The sequence below is a fragment of the Ursus maritimus genome, unplaced genomic scaffold (assembly GCF_017311325.1).
Source record: "Ursus maritimus isolate PB19 unplaced genomic scaffold, ASM1731132v1 scaffold_1, whole genome shotgun sequence".
In the NCBI taxonomy this organism is placed as follows: Eukaryota; Metazoa; Chordata; class Mammalia; order Carnivora; family Ursidae; genus Ursus; species Ursus maritimus.
This window is the reverse complement of record NW_024423343.1, coordinates 44,209,728-44,233,034: the sequence shown is the minus strand read 5'-3', so window position 1 is coordinate 44,233,034 and position 23,307 is coordinate 44,209,728. Positions and strand designations below refer to the sequence as shown.

The following is a 23,307-nucleotide window of genomic DNA, read 5'->3' as shown; positions in this document are numbered from 1 at the left end:
ACAAATAAACAGCTCTCTTACTCGTCTGCCATACAAGAACTATTGGAGTAATAGGGACATAAGCACAAAGAGTGGCAGGGGCCTGGCAGTGGATCCTCGCTATCAATCCCTCAATTATAGAAAATTTCCCAGGGAAGAGCTCAGCAACTTGAGGGGATCGAGGGACAGCCTGCAGAGATATGTAGTCCGCATTTCACGTAGGGAGCACAGTCCTGGCCATCAGGGGGCTGGAGCTCTACCAGCTGCGTCATGGGAAGTGGCTCTGGGACAAGCTGCTTCGACCTTCAGTGCTAGCCTGGCCTCACCCCCCAACAGACTGGTAAATCTGTTCGGCTTTTCTCCTTTTAGGTCAGATTGTGATTCTATGCATTCCTTTATGCTAATCGGGGGAAGAGATTTTTTTTTTTTTCTATTAAGGACCACCAAACCACAGAATAAAGTCAATCAAGAGTCACGTAAGTCAGAGGTATTCCAATTTCACATTCCCAGAGACATAGATAGGAAATATTTCCATTCCCAGAGAAATAGATATGAAATATTCCTCTTGACCAGAGGAAAAAGGAGGCTATTCCATCCATATAATAAATAAGAAATAATTTGGTTTAATGGTAATATCAGTAAAGAAAAGAGACAGAATAAAGAGGGAAAGGTAAAGAAGACCAAAGAAGAAGAAACAGCACAGAGGGACGCATAAACTCACAGACAGACATGCACACGTGTGCATGGCAGAAATAGGAGGATGTTTCCCAAATTCCTGATGTTTCCCAAGTCAATACTATTGGAATTTTTCATAAGAAGTTTTCATTTAAATCCTCTCTGAATGTCATTTTCAATAGAGAAAAACTTTAATTTCATACTTCTCCCTTTCCAGAATTTTCATGAATGACTACCCTCATCAATCTCACCTTTAGTATATTTATATTGCCATTTAAAGCAAAGCAACATTTTCATAACTTTAATTATAAATACAATCATAGCCTGCTATTTTCTCTCCTTGGTGTCTCACGAAGTCAAGGCTTTGGTAGCTTGGACTCTAAATTTATATACTCTGAATAATCTGTATTAAAATACTTGAAATAGTTACTTATACAGACAAGCTCTTGTGTGACTTCTAGGTTTGTTTCCAGAGTTCTTTTGATCTCTTGTCCACCATGCTGCACAGATGTTCCTTGGATAGAGTCCAGCTCCGGGAACCAAGAGCATTACTTGCATGCAAACCCCTGTGATTACCTCAGGTCCTGCTTCTCCGACACTGCCCCGCACACCAGGAGGCCCGATAGGCCCAAGTGGTCCAGGGTTTCCTTCTTTACCTGAGGGACCAACTGGACCTGGAGGACCCTGACAAAAACAAAGACTGTATTTTAGATTCTATGAAGAAAACTTTTTACCATGACTATCCAATCAAAGAACTGTTTTCCTTACAGAGCTATCACAATTGTCCTGCTGACAACTCATTCATTGTCCTGCTGACTAAACAATGGAGTTGATTATGGCTCCTTAATGTTCACTGTTTCATCACACATGAATTCTCCATCTATCCATGCGTGGTGAAAGAACAGCATCAGTCAAAAACTTTTATGGGAAGAAGGCTGTTTCATCAAATATCATGGTAAAGTTAATTAGAAATTTAATTAATTAGGACTAAGAAAATGACAGAGGTATGAGTGATTAATAGAAGTTAAATTTATGTGCTATTCCCCAGGATCTCATCACATCCTTGTTATATTAATACTACTCTTCTCAATGTTATGTATGATTTGTTTACACTGTATTTAGACATAGTGGAAATTCTTTCCAAAGATTGTCCTAAGTGATTATGTGTGTCAATTGTCTTATGACATTAGTGATCTATTGGAGGCAGCATTGATACCATGTAGAATTTTGAAAAGTTTTAAATATCGGTTTCATTTTATTATTTGCTTCTGAATTAGCCTTATGCAAACTACTTCTGAAAGTATCTCAGTTACTTAATGGAAAAAAATAAAACATATCCAGCTTCAAAATCTATTTCTACCTCATAGTAAGTGTTACTGTATCTTCTCAAAGAGTTCAGTGAAATTTCAATGAACACAGACTAAGAAAATGAAGTAACAGATCAGTATATACACAGTGGGCAACAGATTTTAATGTGGGTCCATGGAAGCAATATGCCATGTTTTGGAATATTTCTACTTAAAGGTAATTGCTGAATGGTTTGTCTCATCCATTTGCTGCCAGCTTCGGGGAACCTGGGCCGACTCCAGCTTCAATGCCATAAAAATGATACTCAAGCCCCAGCACTTATGTCACCAAAAGCTTATTATTTACATCTGCAACTTAGGTTTTGTTACTTACTCTTGGGCCAAATGGTCCAGGAATTCCAGCACTGCCTTGTTCACCATTTGGACCCTAAGTAGGAAAAAAGTAAAAACTGTTGCCAAAATATTGACAGTTACATTTTGCCATTCTCAGCTTTTAAAAATGTGCTGTCATTGACTTTACCAGCATAAACTAATTTCTTGAAGTCATCAATCTCTACAAGGTCTATATGAGTGACTAATACTAAACTGTAGAGTAATGGCACATATATCCTTTTGCTTTATTTCTTCCTACAAAATTACAGAGCTATACGGCACATTATAATAGGTAACGGTAATTAAATATTCAAGATATGTTTTCAAATGAAAATAAGATACAAAAAGTCCGACCAGTTTATGGACAAATAAATACTCCTGTCAAAATACCTGTGTATTTTCACATGGAAGGCAAATAATACTTAAAGGAATAACTTACAGGAGGTCCGGGAAGACCTTGAAGACCTGTGAAGCCCCTGTGACCCTTCTGACCTCGGTCACCTCGGTCTCCATGATCACCTTTGTCACCTCGAGGTCCTTGGGGTCCCTAGGAATAGGGTGATGGCATGGACATTGCTTGGTGAGACTATAATTTATTGTAATTTTAATTTTTACAATTGTATTTACTACACTTTTGAATACTGTACAGTAGTCCCCCCTTATTCATGGGGGGTACGTTCCATGACCCACCATGGATGCCTGAACACTATATACACTATGATTTTTCCTGTACATACATACCTATGATAAGCTTAAAATTATAAATTAGGCACAAATTAAGAGATTAACAATAATGAATAACAAAATAGAACAATCACTACAATATACTCTGATTAAAGTTATGTGAATGTGGTCTCTCTCTCTCTCTCAAAATATCTTATTGTACTGTACTCATCGTTCTTCTTCTTGTGATGATGTGAGATGATAAAATGCCTACGTGATGAGATGAAGTGAGGTGAATGACGTAGGCATTGTGACGTAGCATTAGGCTACTACTGACCTTCTGATGATATGTCAGAAGGAGGCTCATTTGCTTCCTGACTGCTGTTATCCGCAGGTAACTGAAACCCCGCAGAGTGAAATGGCGGATAAGGGGGAACTAGTGTATGAAGTAGCATAGTTACTTATCTAAATAGAATTAGACCTAGAAGTTTTTGTCTATTTTCTTCAAGGAAGGAAGGTGATCACTAAAAACATAAGATATATAATAATGCTTTCCTAAAGATTCAGTTTTGAAAATGTTTACCCTGCATTCATACTAAAATGATGTATTTTTTAAGTTTGATCTAACCTATCTGAAACATTTTCCAAGGACTGTATTTCACATATTATGCTGATATCATTATGTAAAAATATTGCCACCATACATAGATTCTTTTAAACTAGAACATGAATTCTTACTTACTTATGTTACTTCTAGGAATGGAATGTTTATTAAATTTGCACATGTAGATAAGCTAACTGGATATGATAGCTGGGAGTATACTAACGAAGTTGGCCATATTTGAAAGTTGCTAAGAGAGTAGATCTTAAAAGTTCTCACCACAAGAAAATAAAATTTGCAAACATGTGAGATGATGGGTGTCAATTAAACTTACTGTGATATTGTGATAATCACTTCACAATATATACAACATCAAATTATTGTGCTATGCACTGTAATCATGTTATATGCCAATTATATCTCAAACTTGGGGGGAAATAAAAAATTGGCAAAGTCTTGTTCAAGCAAATGGAAGAGGAATACCATCATTAAGTCACTCTCCTCTAAAGAAAACACAAAGAAATGCTTGTTATCCTTATACCTGCAATATCTATACCCAAATCCATCAATCCTGATCCTGAGAAACTAAAGAAAAAAGCAATCATTAAGCACCTTCTTGTGGGATAGAAGCTATGTAGAGAGAAGAGGTAAAAATTATCAGATCGATCTGATCAGTCTTGGGCTGCCTTTTTGCTTGTTTGTTTGTTTGTTTAAAGTCTTAGAAAACAGGAGCAGCTCCAGGAATCCAGTGGTTCACAGTAAACAGACAAGAGGCATAGGGTCACCTACTATAGGGACAGCTTCTGTTGTATTTAATTTTCCTAAAAGATAATTCAAACTCTATCAATCTGACTTGGGAAAATGGAAAATATCAAATAGACTGGCTATCAGGTTAATTATTTTCTTATTAGTTTCTTGTAATTTTGCTTGGTTCTCTCTCTCTCTCTTTTTTATTTGGACATCCTAATTGTCAAACAGTATGGGAATCTTTTTATAATAAAAGTGAGAGTAGATCTTAGTTACTTTTACATATTTTATATAATAATACAAATTTAAATACTAAAGTCAGCCTGAATGTTTTCATGTAGAGAAGTTCTTTTGTTTTGGGGTGTCCTAAAATTTCATAACTGAAAATAAACTAAACCAGAGAGCACCTATTTAAATGATTAACTAAAATTCATTTAATCAGGAAAAATAGACCACATTGTTTTTGTAACCAGTTAGAAAATCATTCACTTGACATGCCATATAACTATGAAATCTTCACCAGTCAGGCTCAAATCAAAGCTGAGAATTATGACTTAATAACAGGCCATGAATTTATGGCTATTATTTTTCTTCATCAAATAGATATTAATTTATATAATGAGTGTGAAAGGAACATGGCTTATTGGGTTCCCATCAAAGATGATTTATTCACAGTAAAACATCTGTATAACAATCATTAACCTGGAAGCAATTGCAAATAGCAAAAAGATAAGAACATAAGTAGGGTAGTTTAGCTGAAAATAAAAAATATTTGACTATCACTTTTCTAGTTTACAAAGAGATTTCAAAACCATTTTCCTATGTGATTTCTAGAAAATCTCTAAAAAGGGCACTATTATTCCTATTATTTTGAGAGAAACCTGTAACTCTAAAGGTCTTTATTGATTACTGAAAGAATTCACAGTGAAATTCAGAGGACATATCTTAAAATTATAAAAACAAATACAAACTTCTGGGTATTAATATTTTTGTCCACAGTTTGAGGAGCTTGCTAATTTTCATTTATGAATCTTAAATTGCACTTCTATGGGAGTATATATATTTTTTGTGAGAAGATTTTTATTTTTAAAGAAAAACAGAACTTACAAGTAAGCCACGTTTTCCAGTTCGACCAGGTGGTCCTATAGGACCCCGAGAACCCTAGAAGAAATTTTCACAAAAATCTGTATGTAAAAAATGTGAATATACTAAATAGATACAGAATTCAAAAATACGTAAGTTGGATACTTATATATGTTTATGTGTATACTCTTATGCCTAATTGATTAAAACCAAGCTAATGTCCTTAGGCATAAGAATTGTAGTGCTCACTACAACTCCAATGACACTTCTTTAGTCAATTTTATTAATTGACTTCACTGATTGAAGATCCCCTGAGTGGATTACGTGAAGACATTTACTTGCTTAAATTTACCATGATGCATACTTACTACGTTTCCTATAAATCACAACATCTTTAGATGATGAAATTCAAAGTATCAGGATTTGTGAATATCATTAGAAATCAAATGTTTTCCATTAACATTAAAACAGTGTAAGTCATAATTGTTTCTCCTTCTTTGTTCGGAGTCCTTAATCAAGTGCGCATGTATGACTCTGTGTCTGCGTGCGTGTAGCTCGTGATATGGCACACTGATGTTTGTAACTGTCAGGGTGAGATGAACTCTCCTTACCGGATCTCCTCTTTGTCCTGCATCTCCTGGGGCACCAACAGGGCCGGGAGTTCCAGGGGCACCCTGAGAGCCTGGCAGACCTGCAGGTCCAGGGTCTCCACGATCACCCTGATGAGAATAACCATGATATTATTCTTCTCGTAGTTATCCCAAATCAATGGCATTCTCTATGCTCATGCTATTCATGGTAAAAATATATACCTTTTTAAAACCTGATTTTTATTATTTAACTTATACTTTACTTAAATATTTTACTTATATTTACTTATTAATAAATCAAACTGAAAAGAATAAGAATATTTCCCCCAATTTCAGATGTCCTCCCTCCCCTCACTCTCACCCTATGACTCCCACAGTCAAGATTGCTGGAATACAGCAGTGCCACCTCCAGAATTTAGCATGTTTCTTACAAAAGCAGTTTTCAAGCGTATCCGTTTACTTGGGATAAACACTTACCAGAGTATGAAAACTGGGAAAATTTTAAGGAAACCACTTTCTAGATTTTCAACTCCACATGTGTTCTCTCAGAGAACTCATCTGAAGTATCCTTCCCTACTTCCTCTTTAATAATCACCCCTCTCCCATTTTATGAAAGAAAAAGCATTCATATCTATCTGCAATCTTATTATCTTGCAATGCCCCAAGGAGTGAACACCTCTGGGCACCAAACTAAGGACTTCCCCAGAATGCACAGTTCACTTGAGAGTAAAGCAATGAGGTATTTGGAAAGAGGCTGTTCTTTATTTTATCCAGGTGACCCAACTATGACAAGTCTCCAAATCTTGATTTTCAAAATGATACCAGGGAATACATCAGCAAAATCTTTGAAGACTACTGCATTGTACAATGTATACTGACCAAGGGAAAAACCCAGGTGCCAAGAGAAGTTGCATTCCCTGGCTTTATGGTAGACGGAGGAAGGGCTTACTCTACAATTCCTCAAAACTCTTTCTTTTCCTTTGAGTACCTATAAGATACTCTAAACATGTTATTTAATGCACAAATGTCCAATGGAGTAAATATTAATCCTATTTAAAGTATTTGAAAACTGAGGTTCAGAAAATTTGTTCAAGGCTGCACTGCTGGTTACTTAAGGAATCAAGATTCCAGTCAAAGTCTGTCTAACTTTAGAGCCCATTCTACCACATGAGCTCTCAGAGTGAAAAGAGTCATGTGTCATACTGATTTTTTGCCTTTCTGTGGATTGATATGTAGTCTGAGACAACTGTGTGACTACCCAAAGGGGCTGGGACTTCAGAAAAAGTTGGGGATATTTTCAGTTCAGTATATGTCATGAAATTTAAAACACATCATGGGATATACAGTATGTAGAAAGCCACATGGTTTATTTACTCCTGGGGCATTCACTTGAGGAGATGAGCAGAGAAATTTAGATGTCACCCAGCTCTATTTCTGCTTCCATACTTTTGTGAATGCGTTTGAAATTTAGACTATTTCATCTGTATCCTCATCCAAAGCCTTCCTGTTGCATCAGATATGAAAGCAACGTGACTTCCTACAATTAATAAGAAATGCCATCTTACTCTGCTGTGTACTCAAATCTCATTTCATTGACAAGATCACCCAAATTATGACATTGCTATCAGAAAAATCAGGGCAGCCCCAGAGCTATGAAAGAAAAGACAAATTTTACTCTTTAGTATTAAAAAGATTTCAAATTTACATTACTGCAGATTTTCTAATCAGTGAAACTGCTCTTACACGTTCTCCAACAGCACCGTCCCGTCCTGGAGTACCATCATTACCAGCTGGACCCTATAAAGAATCAAGTTTGAAAAATGAGTTAACTGAATAATGAAAAAAATCTCATTCCAACTGCCAGAAAAATTACAGCATGTTTTCCACCTCTCTTCTATAAAGTATAAATTAGCACTTATGGAAATTCTAGTAGAAGAAAGTCTTCTGCCATCTTTTCTATTACTTGGAATTGCTTGTAAAATTATTAACATGTTCTTACTTTTTTTGGTGCCAAATTTAATACAGTTTTATGGAAGACACTGCATTTTCCACTTACAATCCAGTACTTATAAAGTGCAATGTTATTTCCTTGCCCTGTGCACATATTCCATATTCAAACCTTAAGGATGCCCAGTTATTTACTATGGCAGTTCAACTTTAAAACTATCGTGGAATTTGCTACAAATTTGGGTCCTTCAGTGCTTTGTGTGGAACAATACTAAATCTATGCTCAGGTTGGCTTAATCAGCCTCTTCAATGGTGGGCCTAGAGGAGGCAGCACCAGATGGAGGAGCCCCGCCCCCAGGGAACTCCCCCCACCCCAGGCCCTCCCTGCATGCATCCTGCACTTAATCTAACTTCTCCATTTCTACTTTTTTATTTTAAAACAGGAGGGAAAAAAATCCTCAAATCCCTTGAAAAACATAGGCAATAATTTTATTTTGGAATTTTCTTTTTTGTTTGTATCACCAGTGAATGGTTTTTCTCACTTTCGTATCTTAAGCTTATCCAAACAATATCCTTAAAGTTTTAAAATAAAACAACTGGGTTTAGGTATGAAATAACTTTTCAGAATATACATTCTTCTCTCCCTATATTACTTCAATTTTTTTTCGAACTACGTTTTTGTCATTTGATGAAAAATTGCCCTGAAAGGTATTGATTGTTTCAAGAAAATGTGACACTGTCTAGTGATTTACTCATGAAAGCACTGAACAGAGAAGATTCCAACCTATAGCTTCTCAAATCACTTTTCAAAAATTGATTTCCTCTCAAATGAGACTCAGGGAACATGACATGCATAATGTTACTTTATAGTGATATTTAAGTAGAATGATCTCTCCTTACTTTTCTCTTTTCATAAGCTGTAATCGTCATATTAATCCTATTACCATGAAACTTGCCAATTTTGAAAAATACGCCATTATAGAGTGAAATAACAAGGAAAAAGATGAATGAACGTGTCCTTTCGCTTTCAAATCAATTTGGCAACAATTTAAATCAACTAAAATACTTGACTCCGGACTAGATGAAGTCAGTGCAGAGACCCCAAACTTACTACCTTCTCTGTCGTCATTTAGACAACTCTCTAGGGAAGTAAAGTACATCAAGTAACATCACTAAGAAACTTTAGGTAAAATGCACCACCGATGTCTTTTTTTTTTTTTTTTACCATCGATTTCTAAATTGATTTCTAAATAAAAAAACTTCCCCCTGACACCCAGATCACAAGAGAAGAGTTATTTTCACTGTAGCACTCACTTCGGGTCCAGGCTCCCCTACGGGGCCATTTGAGCCCGGGGGTCCCACAGGTCCAGGCGGACCTTTATCTCCCGGTGCACCAGTAGGTCCTACTTTTCCTGGTGTGCCCTGAAATAAGAGTATAAATATGTCAAGCACTTCTGAAGAAATGTAAGAAAGCCAGTTTACATAAAGGCTGCGTTTAGTCAAGTGGCCCCTCAGCCCCTCCTTCTAGAATATTAACTATCCATGATCCCACAATTTCCAAGTCACTGTAGTACCTTCTTAGAGGCATGCTCACTTCTTATCACATTCATTACGACATATCAAAGGGACTAAAAAGTATCCTTTGCCACCAGCCTCAGGTGTGTATTTTGGGTTCTAATCCCATGTGCTAGAGTCGATTCTGGCCGCCCGAATGGAATCTGCATCCTTGGTAAGACACGCTCATCCGCACGCACTCCTGCTTCATCTACTCACTTTATTTCTGTATCTCGGCACTTGCGTTTCGCTATCATATTGGGAGATCTTACTTCTGGGTCCTTGGCTCGCTTCTGATAACAGTAAAATCTTCCCTAACTCCCAGTTTCTGGTTTCAGATCTCTACCCACATTCCCCCCGTTCCAAGGTCCCAGCAGTACATCTGTCTACATTCCGTATAAAAACATCATTTTTTTCCCCACAAGCATGTAAACTTTCCGCGGTAAAATTTAATCTCTTCAAAGCTAACAGTAAGTCCAACTTTTATCCACGCTGTAGGGAACAGGAGTCTCCTAGGCCCTCCAGGGAAAGGGAGATGACTTTCAGAGTCCGTCTTTACAGCTCACCCCACTTTCACCTCCAATGCTACTTTGGCTCAACTGCTTCTTCCCTCTGATGGTTTATGCAAACTTGCCCTCTGAACTGTGAAATACGGATGTCTTGGTTAGGCATGTTTATTTAAAAAGAGGCTACCTACTCTCCAGAGGAGATTATCCCCCTTCTTTAGCTCCATGGGGGATAATCTTTGAAGAAAGATTTAGATTTTTAATCTTTGAAGAAAGATTTAGAGTCACCCAAAATCCATATACTTATTTGTCTACTTCTCTGGTCCCCAGGTTAAATAAATATACTTTTCGAAGGACCTTTGCAAGGTGCTTAAGTAAGGAATTTGACAGTTAAAGTCAATGGTTTTTAAGATAGTCAGAATTTGTGTCTAAAAGAGACTTTAAATCCACTAGGGAAAAAATAACTAAACTCTCTCTTTGCAAATTACAGTGCACATAATCAGATGAAATATTGACAGCCACGGCCACTCACCGCTGGGCCTGGCAGGCCGGGCATGCCTCGCTCTCCACGCTGCCCCGGCATCCCCACAATTCCTCTTTGTCCGGTGGTTCCAGCTGGACCCGGGGGACCATCGGGACCCTAATTTTGAGGATAAGCTACAATCAGAAATTCTCCAGGGTAAAACCATATGCAAGGACCATATCACAGCTTTATAGGTTTTTCAGTACAAGAAAAACAATTCTGTTTCATAAAACCATACTATATATGAGTAGTCATAATTTACACTCCACGCAGAGCCTTTAACATTGTTTAAAGGTGAAAGCGGCTCATTGATTTCCAAGAAACTTGAAGAGTAATGTAAACACTGATGGAATGAAAGAGGTAATTATTCAGGCAACTATTTTTCCTCTTTTTAAAAAGACAAAGAAATTTTTTAAATAAAGGAAAGAAATAGTAATCTAGCTAAATACATTAGTGTTTTGAGACATTTAGATATCATATAAAATCATGTATTTTTAAAAATTTTCTTTATACAGAACAGATATTTAACAAAGAATGTTCTCTTGTTTTTGAGCACCGCACCCATTACTGTTATATTTTATACTTGTACATACACTTTTTCTTCTAGAGCAGAGAATTGTAAATTTAAAACATATAGGGCCTAAGGATTTATGAAAGTATGCAGGTTACTGTATAAACAGTTTCTTCGCAGCAGTAAATATTAAAGATATCTATCAGTAAATATCTTTATTAGAGGTGGCCGCAAACCAAGATGCCAAACTTACAGGTTGCCCATCTTCTCCTGGGTCTCCTTTGTCTCCTGGGCCACCAGGGGGGCCAGCTGGTCCTCGATCTCCCACTCTCCCATGAGAGCCAGGGTCCCCGCGAAGACCTGGGGGTCCCTCCTTCCCAGGTTCTCCTAAGGGCCCTGCAGGTCCTGGAGCTCCCTAGTATAAGATAGAAAGAAACGCAGGAGGGCAAAGTCAAAGCTACATTAGAGGACCTGATGCAATGACCTCTCGGGTCCATTTTTCCTCTTAGATAATCAGTCATTCAGTGGATTTAAACAAAATTAAACAAAACACAGCTGCAGATTCATTTCCCAGGAGAAAATCTAAATTATTTGCAGACAATTACCTTTGGCTCAATATCAAAAGTGTGTTGAAATTAACTTGAATTTTCAAACTTCTTAAGCCTCTGTTCCATCAATGAATATATAACATTTTATTCTGTCTGACCTGATCTTTTCATGAAAGAATAACATTTATTAAACGAAGTTCCAGAGATGCTTCCTAACTGAAGCAAATGGTTATTAGCAAACAATACTGTTGGAATTTAGTACTCAAATGGAATAATGGTCAAACAGTGGGGCTAAAAAGGACTTGTAAATAAGCACCTCCAAGACACACTGGATGATTGAAGACGAATTTGCTTTGACAAGTTACCAGTGTGTATGAATTATTAGGATAATGGTTATTGACATGGGTTAACAAATCATTAAGGGATTGAATAAAAGAATAAACAGTAACTCAAATATATATGTGTATCTATATAATGTGTACGTGTGTGTGTATGTGTGTGTGATTACTCCACTACCAGTGATTTGAATTACTGAATTGACTTACAGGAGGGCCTGGAGGTCCAACTCTGCCCGCAGAACCAGGAAACCCTGTAGCACCCTAGAAATGCAAAATCCTATAAGCAAGTTTAAAATAACTATTAATCACATATACTTTCTGGGATCTATTTTTTCACAGGGATACCTAGGCTTTAGATTCCCTTCCTTGTTGTACACAACAGATTTTTATTGTACCTCTGTTTTTGAGAATGGATATGAATTAATTAGCAGGAAGAATGCTATTTTTCTCTTTCTACTTTCCATCTATCTTGAACATATACAAATATGTTCAAGGCTAGTGCTAGAACCACATTAATCCTTCTCATACGAGAGTCCTGTAGAGCAGTTCCCCATTATTCCTCACCTCTTCCATAGGTAATAATATTCTTTATGTTATATAGGAAGCAGCTGGGTCTCCAAGATCATAAAACTAATTGCAACCCAGATCTCCATTTACGTGTCCTTTCCACAACAGTTTACTTTTACAAGTAAAAACTTGTTGTTATAGCTTCAGATTAACTTTAAAATGGCCATCAAGTGCCAGGTGTCTGTGACTAGTTGTGTGTAATTCCCAGAGCTTCAAACCAACTTACAGGTGGACCCTGAGTTCCTCGGCCACCTTTGAGTCCAGGAACACCATTAGGACCCTACACGGAAAGAAATGAACAAAAGATCACTATAGGAAAGCAAAATGGGCAAACACAAAGTCTAAAAGTTGGGCTCATGACTCAAGTTTTGGTGTTTGTTTTTCTTTCCACTTACATGAGGGCCTGGGGATCCTGCTAGACCTTGTGGTCCAGGAGAGCCGGCATCTCCCTTCTGTCCTGGCTCTCCGGGTTCCCCTTTCACTCCAGGCTGCCCATCAGGACCCTACATCAATTGCATAAATAAGCAATTAATTATAACACTTACAGACAAGTTATTTGACAGTAATTATTACCAACATACCATTTAACCATATATTGTTAAATGGTACTTTGTAATCAGTATTAAAACACAGAAGAAAAAAAATGCCCTAATGAGATCTTTGAAGATAGTCTGAAAAAATAAGTTATCCCACCACATTTTTATAATAACAAATAAGTGTAGAATTTGAAGTAGTGCAAACTCATCCATTTTAGTGCCAGTCATGAAAGAATGTATGGGAAATGAGAATATTGCCTAGAAAACTATAAACTTTCCAGCATCTTTAATATACCTTCAATATGACAATGATAATCAATTAAATTTATTGCTATAATAAGAGGAGTATTCATTGTAAATTAGAAATATTAGAAAATTATACCTGAGGTCCAGCAAAACCAACAGCCCCAGTGGGGCCATTTTCACCACGAGAACCCTAGGATAAAACAAAGATTACTGTAGCTTTCACATTTTATTCTAAATGAGAACAGTTTTTAAAAATACAACTATATAAATTTGTAGTGTCTTGAAATGTGTATATAGATGATTAGATGTATTTCTTGAGGAAGCCTTTTAAGGGTGATATAGAGATAAGGGCCATAGAACAAAATTTCCAAGGTCTGAAGTCTCTAAAACATTTCTTAATTATTTAGTAAATGAGCAGCTTACCGAGATTTAGATTGCATAGAAATAACAGACTGGTAAATTTTTGAGTTTAATGAGAGAAGTAAATGCTGAAAACTAGTAAGTTATAAATAGCCTGAACCGACAGGCATGGTTTTATATAAATATCAAGATAAAATGATGAACTGGTTTTCTGCTCAATCCCATTCTAAAAAAAACATCAAAATACTGTCACTTACAGGATTGCCACGGGAGCCAGGAGGGCCAACCAAACCTCGGGGGCCGGGTTCACCCTAGAAAGCAGACATTAGATGGTTAACGTCCAAAGCAGGAGCAAAACACAGTGTAAATGGAGGACACTGAGTGCTGTGTGCAGGGCAGATTGTGGGGAGAACTCTGAGATGATCTGGCCCAACTACCACATGTTATGAAAGAGAAAACAGCATGAGAAAGAGCTATCATCCAGACTTCCTGATTCTGAGCCCACAAAACATCAATTTATGATACTACCTTTTCTCCAGTGGGACCTGCAGGACCCGGAGGACCCAAGGGACCTGGAAGACCCTGTCAATGAACAGAACACAGACATACTGAAGAAGAGAATGCGTGCAATTCTCCATGGTTGAACAAACAATCAAAGAAGGTACCATTTTGTTATAGCTTAGCTGATTTGCAAAACATTGTCTATAATAAATGATATAATCTGTATATTCTTGAGATTTTTCTATTTACCCTAAAACAATTTCCTGGATGTTCTCCACAAAACGTTTTAATCTCTTTCATCCACCTCAACTCAACCCTACATAATACTGTTTTTAAACATAAGTCCTAAATTAGTGCTATTCTTCTCTAATGTTTCTGTGTTTCTTGGCCTGTTTAATTTTGAAGTTTGAATATAGGTTGAAAAAAAGCTTTTCTTCTTTTGTATAGAATATTATATTCTTAAATTATAGGAACAAAATACCACTCTATTTTTTTTAAGTAAAACTGTGGTAAAGCATTGAGTTTTCTACATTCTCCTAAGATTATAAGGAGTATGACGACCCAACTACACTGAGTTTGGGGTTCTTTATGCTCAGAGCTTAGGGAGCTATCACGTGGGGGTTCAAACTGGGTCTTCTTGACATGTGGTCACATCTTTAAACTGGACTATAGTGGAGTCTTTTCTGGAACAAGTTTTCTATCTGATATTTGTGCATTGCCTCTTCATATGCAGCCCAAATATTCCTTTGTCATTTAATTTTTGTATGTATTATGGAAGGAATTTAAGGAACAAAAAGGATTTCTTAAATTTACATTCTTTTAAGAACATGAGAAAACTGGGATGCCTGGGTGGCTCAGTTGTTAAGCATCTGCCTTCGGCTCAGGTCATGATCTCAGAGTCCTGGGATCAAGTCCCATGACGGGCTCTTTGCTCAGTGTGGAGCCTGCTTCTCCCTCTGCCCCTCCCCACTCATGCTCTCTCTCTCTGTCTCTGACAAATAAATAAGTAAAATCTTAAAAAAAAAAAAAAAGAACATGAGAAAACTGTGACCATATATTTTCTAGATCTATAACAGAACAATATTCTTCCAATAATTTACCTAATATATTTCCTTAAAAGAATCAGATTAAATATAAAGATCACTTCATTAAATTTCCTCCTTTTTTTTCTTACAGAGAAAACATGCTATTCATTTTTTCCCTTTACTATGAGATTATAGCAAGTGCTCTGCCCTGCTTCTTCCCTAAAGCAATGTATTGTCCTTACTGAAAATAAAGCAGTCATCGCTCAAGTACTGTTTCTATTACACTGCATTTTAAAGTTAGTTCATAGGAACCATAGATGCGTATTTCGATTTCACCTTAAAATAAACTGTCAATACAACACTCCTTCACACAGCACTGCACTACTTAATACGCACTATAGGCCATCGATGACATAAGATACAAACAATATGCCAGATTTACTTAGACCTTTTTTGAAATACAAAATCAAATTAGAGCTAACTACAAGGCAAGAAACATTTCATGTTCATAATTTGCTAAGTTAAGCGTGTCATCCTTAAGTAGATTTTCAGAAAAAAGAAAAAAAGGATAATTACCACTAAGACTAAAGCTTTTCTTTATTTTACTTTACTGTCTTTATTAAAAGCTAATATACTCAGTGCATTAACAGTGGCTCAATGTGCAGAATTAATATATTAATGATGGTTAGATGTGAGCTCTTTTTTTGGTACAAGTGCTCTTACCAGGGCACTGAATGAAAACTACCAGCAAACCATGTCACACTGAAACAGAAATTATTCATCAAATCTCAGGTATTATTCCAGGAAATGTTGAATGTATGAGCAGCTGTATCTATTTGCTTTTACATGAAAGAATAATTTCATTAACGTCTAAAAAGTTATATTCAGTCTGTCCTTAGAATTGCAAATGTATTCTATGTTTGAGAACTGAAAGCTTCTTAAAAGTCAGCTTGTGGCATGACATTAAGCAATGCCATGGGGTCAACCATCCTTCTTTACATTTCATTTCTTCATCGTCTTTATTGGTGAAAGCATTAATGATGATTCATTGCGCAGTCATTTTCTCACCCCTAACATCCAGCATACTGAGAAATATTTACCTCAACTTGGCTACTCTGCAAAACTCTACTGGCCTGCCTGGAATGAGGTCTAGAACAGCTCATTAGATCAACACTTGAACAAAAATAAACACAGCATATGAAATAAAAAAGAAGGTGGAGAAAGATAAAGAGGGCCCCACTGCTAAAAGCACTGTTCTCAAATGCACAGTAAAATGTGTTCTATTTCATTTCCTCAACAATGACTACTTTTTGGCTTGCTCTAATTCAAAGTAAGCAAAATGAGTATCCATGATTGATCAACATCAAATCTCAAAATTCACCATTTTCCAAATCCTGCCCATATGGAAACACAATGAAATTTATTTTGGAAAGTTGAGGCAAATTCATGTAATGATGATACTGTTGGTTCCTAGCTTAGCTGGGAAAAGGAATGATTTCACTCACCCTTGCTCCATCATTTCCAGCTGTTCCTTCAGCACCCTTCTCTCCTATGCCGCCCTGGGAAAACACACAAAATGCCATTTATTCATTTAATTGTCTTTTTCTCTCACTTGAATGGAAGCTTCATGAGGGCAGGGGCTTCCCTCTCTTGGTCATAGTTATATTCTCTTGAGCCTAGAACAGGGCCTGACATTGTGTATTTTTCTCAATAAATATAGATATTGAAAGAATGAAAGAGAAAGGAAGGAAGGGAGGAAGGGAGGGAGGGAAGGAGGGAGGGAAGGAGGGAGGGAGGGAAGGAAGATTGACTTGTGACTTAGGATGGTAAAAGTAAAAGACTGCCCAGGAAATAATTTTCAGAAGGAATTTAGAAAGTCTAAATGAATGAACTAAAAAACAAAACAAAACAAAACACAGACTTACTCTGTCACCCTTGGGGCCTGGAGTTCCTGCAATTCCTCTTTCTCCTGGCATACCTTGAAGTCCTGGTGGGCCTGTATCTCCAGGGGTCCCCGATGGTCCTGGACTGCCCTAAAATGAACCAACAATAAGGGACCTCACCAATACAGTACTAAGATTGAGCCACATGAAATTTCTCTGCTGGTAGGTCAAAAGAGTGGAATATCAGAGATTTCATATGGTTCAACTTAGTGCTTATATTTTTCATTTGTGAAAATTGTCTCTGAGGTCATTTTTTGAAATAAAAAAGACTTTGCCTTTCTGATTGTTGGTTTAGTTTTCAACTTTTTCTTTGGGGAAATTAAGCATCAATTCAAATAAAAATAATGGCTGCCTTTCTTTTTCTTTGGCAACATCACAGGGATCCTAATAAAGAAAGAAGACATTACTTTTAGAGAGTATTTCACTCTCACTAATGAACCCATGATATCAAGCTTGCTTATAGGATAAGTCAGTGATTAAACCGAAGCAGATCCTATGTAATCACTCTGAACCTTGAAGATGAGAAGGGATCTAATGTTATATGATCACGAAAAATTCTACTTTGTTTATACTGAAGTTGATCACCTTGTCTTCTACCAATCTTAAATGGCACCCAAAGGAAATGGTACTGATTTTTGCCTTATGATGTATTTTACTTTCAGATGTCAACAATGACATATTTTTTTATGGTTAGTAAGCAGAACTGTGGAATCTGAGACAAAAAAAATGGAGCATATATTTAGGAATATCTCTTAATAAATCATATGTTTTTCTATTTATTGCCTCTGCTCATTAATGGAAGTCACTAGTAAAAGTTACATCAATAAATATTAGGAATGGGTTTCTATATGAGAATGTACCACTATGTGCACTAAACCATAAATCCTATCACAGAAGAGACTTCTTTTCAGCTGACTCTTCAGTGTCAAGGAAAAAGCCTAGTAGATGCTTATTGAATATTTGTTGAAGAAGAAAATCATATGATCGAATTATCTTGCAACAACAAGATAAATACACTTTAGTTCCGTCATGTGTATATTGAGTTCTTAACTTTTGGAATATTCTGAAGCGCCAAGCTCACCACCTTACTTACTTTTGGACCATCAGGGCCATGGCCCCCAGCCATTCCCTTCTCACCGGGGAGTCCGGTTATCCCTGGTTCTCCTCTCTCCCCTGGATTTCCGCGTTCTCCCTAGTGCAAAATTGGGATGTCAAACAATCTTAGTGACTGTTCTGAAAGTGGGTTAAAAATGTTTCTGGAAATCTGCAAATCTGCTTCTACTGGAGAAAAATTGAGAAATGAGTAACTAATGAGGCTCAATTTTCTAATTTAGTGATATGAAATGAACTTGAAGTAAGAATATGCTAGTTTTGCAGCACAGGATTTTCTGATAAGATTGATTTTCACCAAGGAAAATAATTTTAATTCTTAATATAAAGCCCAGTTTATGATAAAAAATTGTTTTTTTCAACTGAAGGCAATAAGGAACAAAGTTAATGATGAAGGAGAAAATACTCACTCTAGGTCCTAATGGGCCAACTGCTCCGGGATCTCCAGGAACTCCCTATAAGATATAATTTTAAAAACTGTAAGAAAAGCTTTGAGCTAAATTTTAGGTATTTATTAGAAATCTTTCTCTACCACGGCCTAATTTCTTTTAGTGTACTATTAGAAGTTTAAATAAGCCCATAATATTGAAGCAAGAAAAATATGTATGCTTTTATAAATGAGGGGCTATCCCATACATTGGATGGAAATTATTTTTCCAGAAAAATAAATGTTTATTAAAGCTGAATGCTTAATTTTGGGCAATGAAAACATGCAAAATATTATCTTACAAATAGAGTGCATTGTTTTTTTTAGAGACAACAAAATACATAGTAATTTTATTTCTTAATTTTTTCTTCTTTCTTAAAAATGTCTTTATTTCCTAATTCTTATTTCTTTATCTCTTAAATATAGTAAATTTATTTCTTAATTACTTCTTAATAAACTGAAATAAAAAGCAATAAAGAGCTGAACTCTTAAACAGAACCAATTCAATTCAATTTAGTAAATATTTCTTGACCATATACTATGGACAATGTAGTCTACTGGGAACTATGGACAATGTAGTCTACTGGGAACTGTGGGTTCAAACTAGTGCAGTCATGACTATGTTACAAATTTCAGTTTGTTCTTACCTAAAAGAAAGTTTGTCAAAAAGTTTAAAATCTCTCTCTTTGATTAAAAACAATAACTAATGACAAAGCAAGCTATTGTGTAGAAAGTCATGCATCAAACACTGGGATGAAAACTAAAATTTAGATGTTGGGTCGGTCCTGAATGTGAAATTTTAAGAATAATTTAATCAAATTATTTATCTTTCATTTTCCTTTTTACATATGCTAATGGGTCATTTGTGGTTTAAAAGAAAACCTAAGTATAAACAAATCTGAGCGTTCTTTCAATACTATTTTATCTCATAAGGAAATATGGTGGTAGCTTAATCAGCATTATGTGGTGTTTTGTAGTGATATGTAAGTAATGGTGCCTCATGAGATTACTAACTATGACATGGCTTACAATTCTGTGGCAGGTAGTGCACTATTCATAGTGTCTTGATTTACACTGTAACATCCTGCAATATTCTGAACAGAGTATATTTTTGACAAAGTAGCATATGTCTGATATTTTGGATGATAACAGATAACTATGGTCACTAAGACCAGTACTGTCTATGTTTACAAAATCACAAACGTTAATCTCAATAGACTCAATATGTTTGTTTCCATTGTAATCCCCCATCATGAGAAATTTTCAGTAGTGTGATAGAAGAGTTCCCTCAGCCACATGGATCTCTGTCTCCACTTTAGAGGCATCAGAATCTATCCTCCATCCCCAACCCAGGACGATGGCCAGGGAAGTGAAACATGAAGAAGCCTGTGCTGTCCTCGGACAGTAACTTTACGTCCTCCAAAACGGAGGGCTAGCATTTCCTCTGCGTGTAGCACCGGCACACAAGCTGGTGGCAGTCACACCAGCACATCGCTGCTGCTAGTGACTGAGTGACCCACCTTCTGTGTCAGTTCCTCAAATAAGCCTTGCCTTTTACTAAAAAAATGAAACAAAACAAACACTGTATCAAGTGGGTCTCCAGCTTTATCCCCTGCAATGTATTGTCCTCCACGTGGTATGATCTTCCTAAAACCCAAGTCTAATTGTACTACTCCCTACTTAAAAGCCCTTCATCATCTTCCATTAGAAGAATCAGAACAAATTACCTTCAAATTCAGACTTTCTGTAATCTGGCTCCTGATTCACCACCCAGCCTCATCCACGTCAACTTAAACTCTGATTCCTGACTTACCAACTTTTCCAGCGCCTTCATTTGATCAGCAAAACCCTTGCACCTGCTGTTCCCATTTCCTAGAGTATTTTATTACCTTCCCTCCTCCTCCTGTACTCATAAAAGATATTATTTTGTCTGGGAAACTCTTCCTAAATCCCCAAGTCTGATTTGGGTGCATCTTCTATGTTTCCACACACACACACACAGTGCCTCCCTAGCAACTCTCTATCTCCTGCTGTGATGTAAGATAAAGGCTAGGCTCATGTTCATCTTGTTCAATTGGTTAGGGCCAGGGCTTAATACAACTAAGCACAGAGTGCTCAGCAAATATGGTTGAATGGTCAAATTGTTGAATGGTCAAATTGTTGAATGGTCAAATGAATGAACGAATCACTCACAGAAAAATAAATTAACTGATGTCCTGGTAAAATAATAGAAATAAAATAGTATCTGTTTATAACCATGTATAAAGCCTCCAGTAAATCTCTGTAGTTATGAGAAGATATATATCTAGTCATTAAATACACGGTCTTGGGAAGCAGACTACCGGGATTCAAATTATATCAGCTGTGTGACTTTAGGAAAGTCACCTAACATCTCTGTGCCTCATTTTCCTCATCTGAAAAACAGGCATCATACTAGTACCTAGATATATAGGGTTGTTTTGAGAATTAAAAGAGATAACATTTATAAAGCAAACCAGAACAGAACTTCACGTGTAATAAGTGATATTATGGGCCAATAATTTTTTTATTGCTATTATCATTATTATTATTTTAAATAAACTTACCTGATCACCTGGCTTTCCACCTTCCCCAGGAGGCCCTGGAGGACCAGGAAGCCCCTAAAGCAAAAGGAAGAAAATAAAATGGTGAATTGGTGAAAGTTTAATAGGCCACTAGTGTTAACAGTTTACCTTTTATAATTCATGGAGTATCCATGACTATACTTTCAAGCAAAAGATATTGTTTAAAGACAAGCAAAACAGAATAAGAAAACTATATCTTCTACCATATGCAGCAACTGGTCAGTTTATAGGTTTAGATTTTCATTTGGACACCATTTAGAAAAAAGAAAAGAAAAGAAAAAAAAAGAAAAGAAAAGAAAAGAAAGAAAAGAAAAGGAAAGAAAAGAAAAAAAAAGGAAGGAAGGAAAGAAGGAAAAGAAAGAAAGAAAAAGAAAGAAAAAGAGAAAGAAAAAAAGAAAAAAAAAGAATCTAACAGGAGATTCTTAACATTTGTCAAGTTTTTATGTGTCTGAAAGAAATATTTTAGGTTGCTAGTACAGTACTGAAAGTCACTCCTGTAAGTTTTTTTTTTTACCAAATTATGATTATCCATTATTAAATAATTTCCCATACAATATATTTAGATAAATCATGAAAATTTATTCTACAAAATTTTAAGACATTGTGCCCATAAAACTAAATAAACCTTAAAATAGTTCAATAAAACTTACCAAAAACATTTTATAATTTTTAATTTGTTAATAATTTTGCATTTTGATCAGTTTTTCAGGGGAGTCTATTCTTTTTCTTTGAACAAAATGTTGGGTTTTATCCATTTTATCTATTTACTAAAAGAGGGATGACTTTTTTGAAAATTGTGGAATTACACATCATTTGAACCTATCTTTTCATATTTAAAAAAAGACGTTTAATTAATGGTAGAAGAAATGGAAAAGTGAATTTGTGCATACCTGAAAGCCAGTGGGGCCTGGAGGTCCCTGTTCTCCTCTCTCCCCAGCTAGACCCTAATTCATGAAGGAAAGAAAATCATGAATAGAGCCCGATCTTTAAACCTGCTTCCTGTTTATGTGACCTTCTAGAAGTATTGATATTTGCCTTTTTCCTAATCACATGTTTTCACTTTAGCCAGATAATGAACTAGCATTATAATGAAGGAGTTTAACGATATTGTTGGAAGTCCCTCCTGGTGAGAAAATATCTTCTAATGCCAGCAAAGATACTGATGACATATGTTTATTTTTTGATCCAAACATAGAACGTCTAGAGCCAACCATAAAATTACGGGGAAATTGGATAAGGGGAACATGGAAAAATCCATTACTTTCACATATCTAATCTTAACAGGTAATACAAACATCCCCTGCTTTTCCAAAGTTTGTGTTGTATCACTTCACTTTTATGAAAGATCTATATTAGCTTTTTGCTAACTGAAAGAAATCTGAAGAGAATTTTTGCTTTTACGAGAAAAGGTAAAAAGCAAAAAAAGCATTCAGCATTTGTTTTGCAGTGAGCTGTCATAGAGGCAGCACACCCCTAGCAGCAAGAGTGTCCCCCACTAGCTCCTTTGTGGGGAACCACACTCAGCATCTCATCATCAAGCCACCATAGGGCTGAACTGTGTCTGTGACCATCTGTTGGAGTAAGATATGTCCTATGGTATCAGAAAACCCTAGGAAAGGTTCTTTTTGGAGTCTGGGAATTTTAAGAAAATTTTCTGTATAAATTAATGATAATTGTTTCTTTGCTTTATACCATTTCAGCTTATAAAAGTTTTCATAGGAACACTCTACTTTCAGATAATGGGGGAAACCTATTTCTATTTTAATTTATTTCTCAGTGTCATAAAAAATATTAATCAAGCTTTCAACACCAGAATAACTGAAGAAAGCAGAGCTAACATTTTAGAAAGATATTTAAATTGCCCCATTGCAAACAAATAAATATGGTAAAATATTTCTGATAAATACTTAATTTTTGAATCCTAGGATGCAAAAGTACCTCAAAGGTATCTCAAAGGATAAAAAATTTTCATTTTTTAGTCCTCCAAAAAAATAAGTCAGCTTAAATAAATTTCTAGACATCATTAGGAGAATATAGGTATAATT

At 36.1% G+C, this 23,307-nt stretch overlaps 1 protein-coding gene across 1 annotated transcript in view; it reads right to left on the bottom strand.

Moving 5' to 3' along the window:
• Positions 1 to 23,307, bottom strand: part of COL5A2 (collagen type V alpha 2 chain) — a 136,683-nt gene that overhangs the window by 6,498 nt on the left and 106,878 nt on the right. Inside the window, exons 30-50 of the mRNA XM_008687250.2 lie at positions 22,153 to 22,206; positions 21,245 to 21,298; positions 18,643 to 18,687; positions 18,216 to 18,314; positions 17,105 to 17,212; positions 16,685 to 16,738; positions 14,182 to 14,235; positions 13,911 to 13,964; positions 13,430 to 13,483; positions 12,907 to 13,014; positions 12,738 to 12,791; positions 12,152 to 12,205; positions 11,312 to 11,473; positions 10,557 to 10,664; positions 9,279 to 9,386; positions 7,761 to 7,814; positions 6,039 to 6,146; positions 5,452 to 5,505; positions 2,773 to 2,880; positions 2,335 to 2,388; positions 1,231 to 1,338 (exon numbers count right to left, since the gene is read on the bottom strand). Coding sequence (XP_008685472.1) covers positions 1,231 to 1,338; positions 2,335 to 2,388; positions 2,773 to 2,880; positions 5,452 to 5,505; positions 6,039 to 6,146; positions 7,761 to 7,814; positions 9,279 to 9,386; positions 10,557 to 10,664; positions 11,312 to 11,473; positions 12,152 to 12,205; positions 12,738 to 12,791; positions 12,907 to 13,014; positions 13,430 to 13,483; positions 13,911 to 13,964; positions 14,182 to 14,235; positions 16,685 to 16,738; positions 17,105 to 17,212; positions 18,216 to 18,314; positions 18,643 to 18,687; positions 21,245 to 21,298; positions 22,153 to 22,206 — 1,656 coding nt within the window. The remainder of the gene's footprint in view (positions 1 to 1,230; positions 1,339 to 2,334; positions 2,389 to 2,772; positions 2,881 to 5,451; positions 5,506 to 6,038; positions 6,147 to 7,760; positions 7,815 to 9,278; positions 9,387 to 10,556; positions 10,665 to 11,311; positions 11,474 to 12,151; positions 12,206 to 12,737; positions 12,792 to 12,906; positions 13,015 to 13,429; positions 13,484 to 13,910; positions 13,965 to 14,181; positions 14,236 to 16,684; positions 16,739 to 17,104; positions 17,213 to 18,215; positions 18,315 to 18,642; positions 18,688 to 21,244; positions 21,299 to 22,152; positions 22,207 to 23,307) is intronic.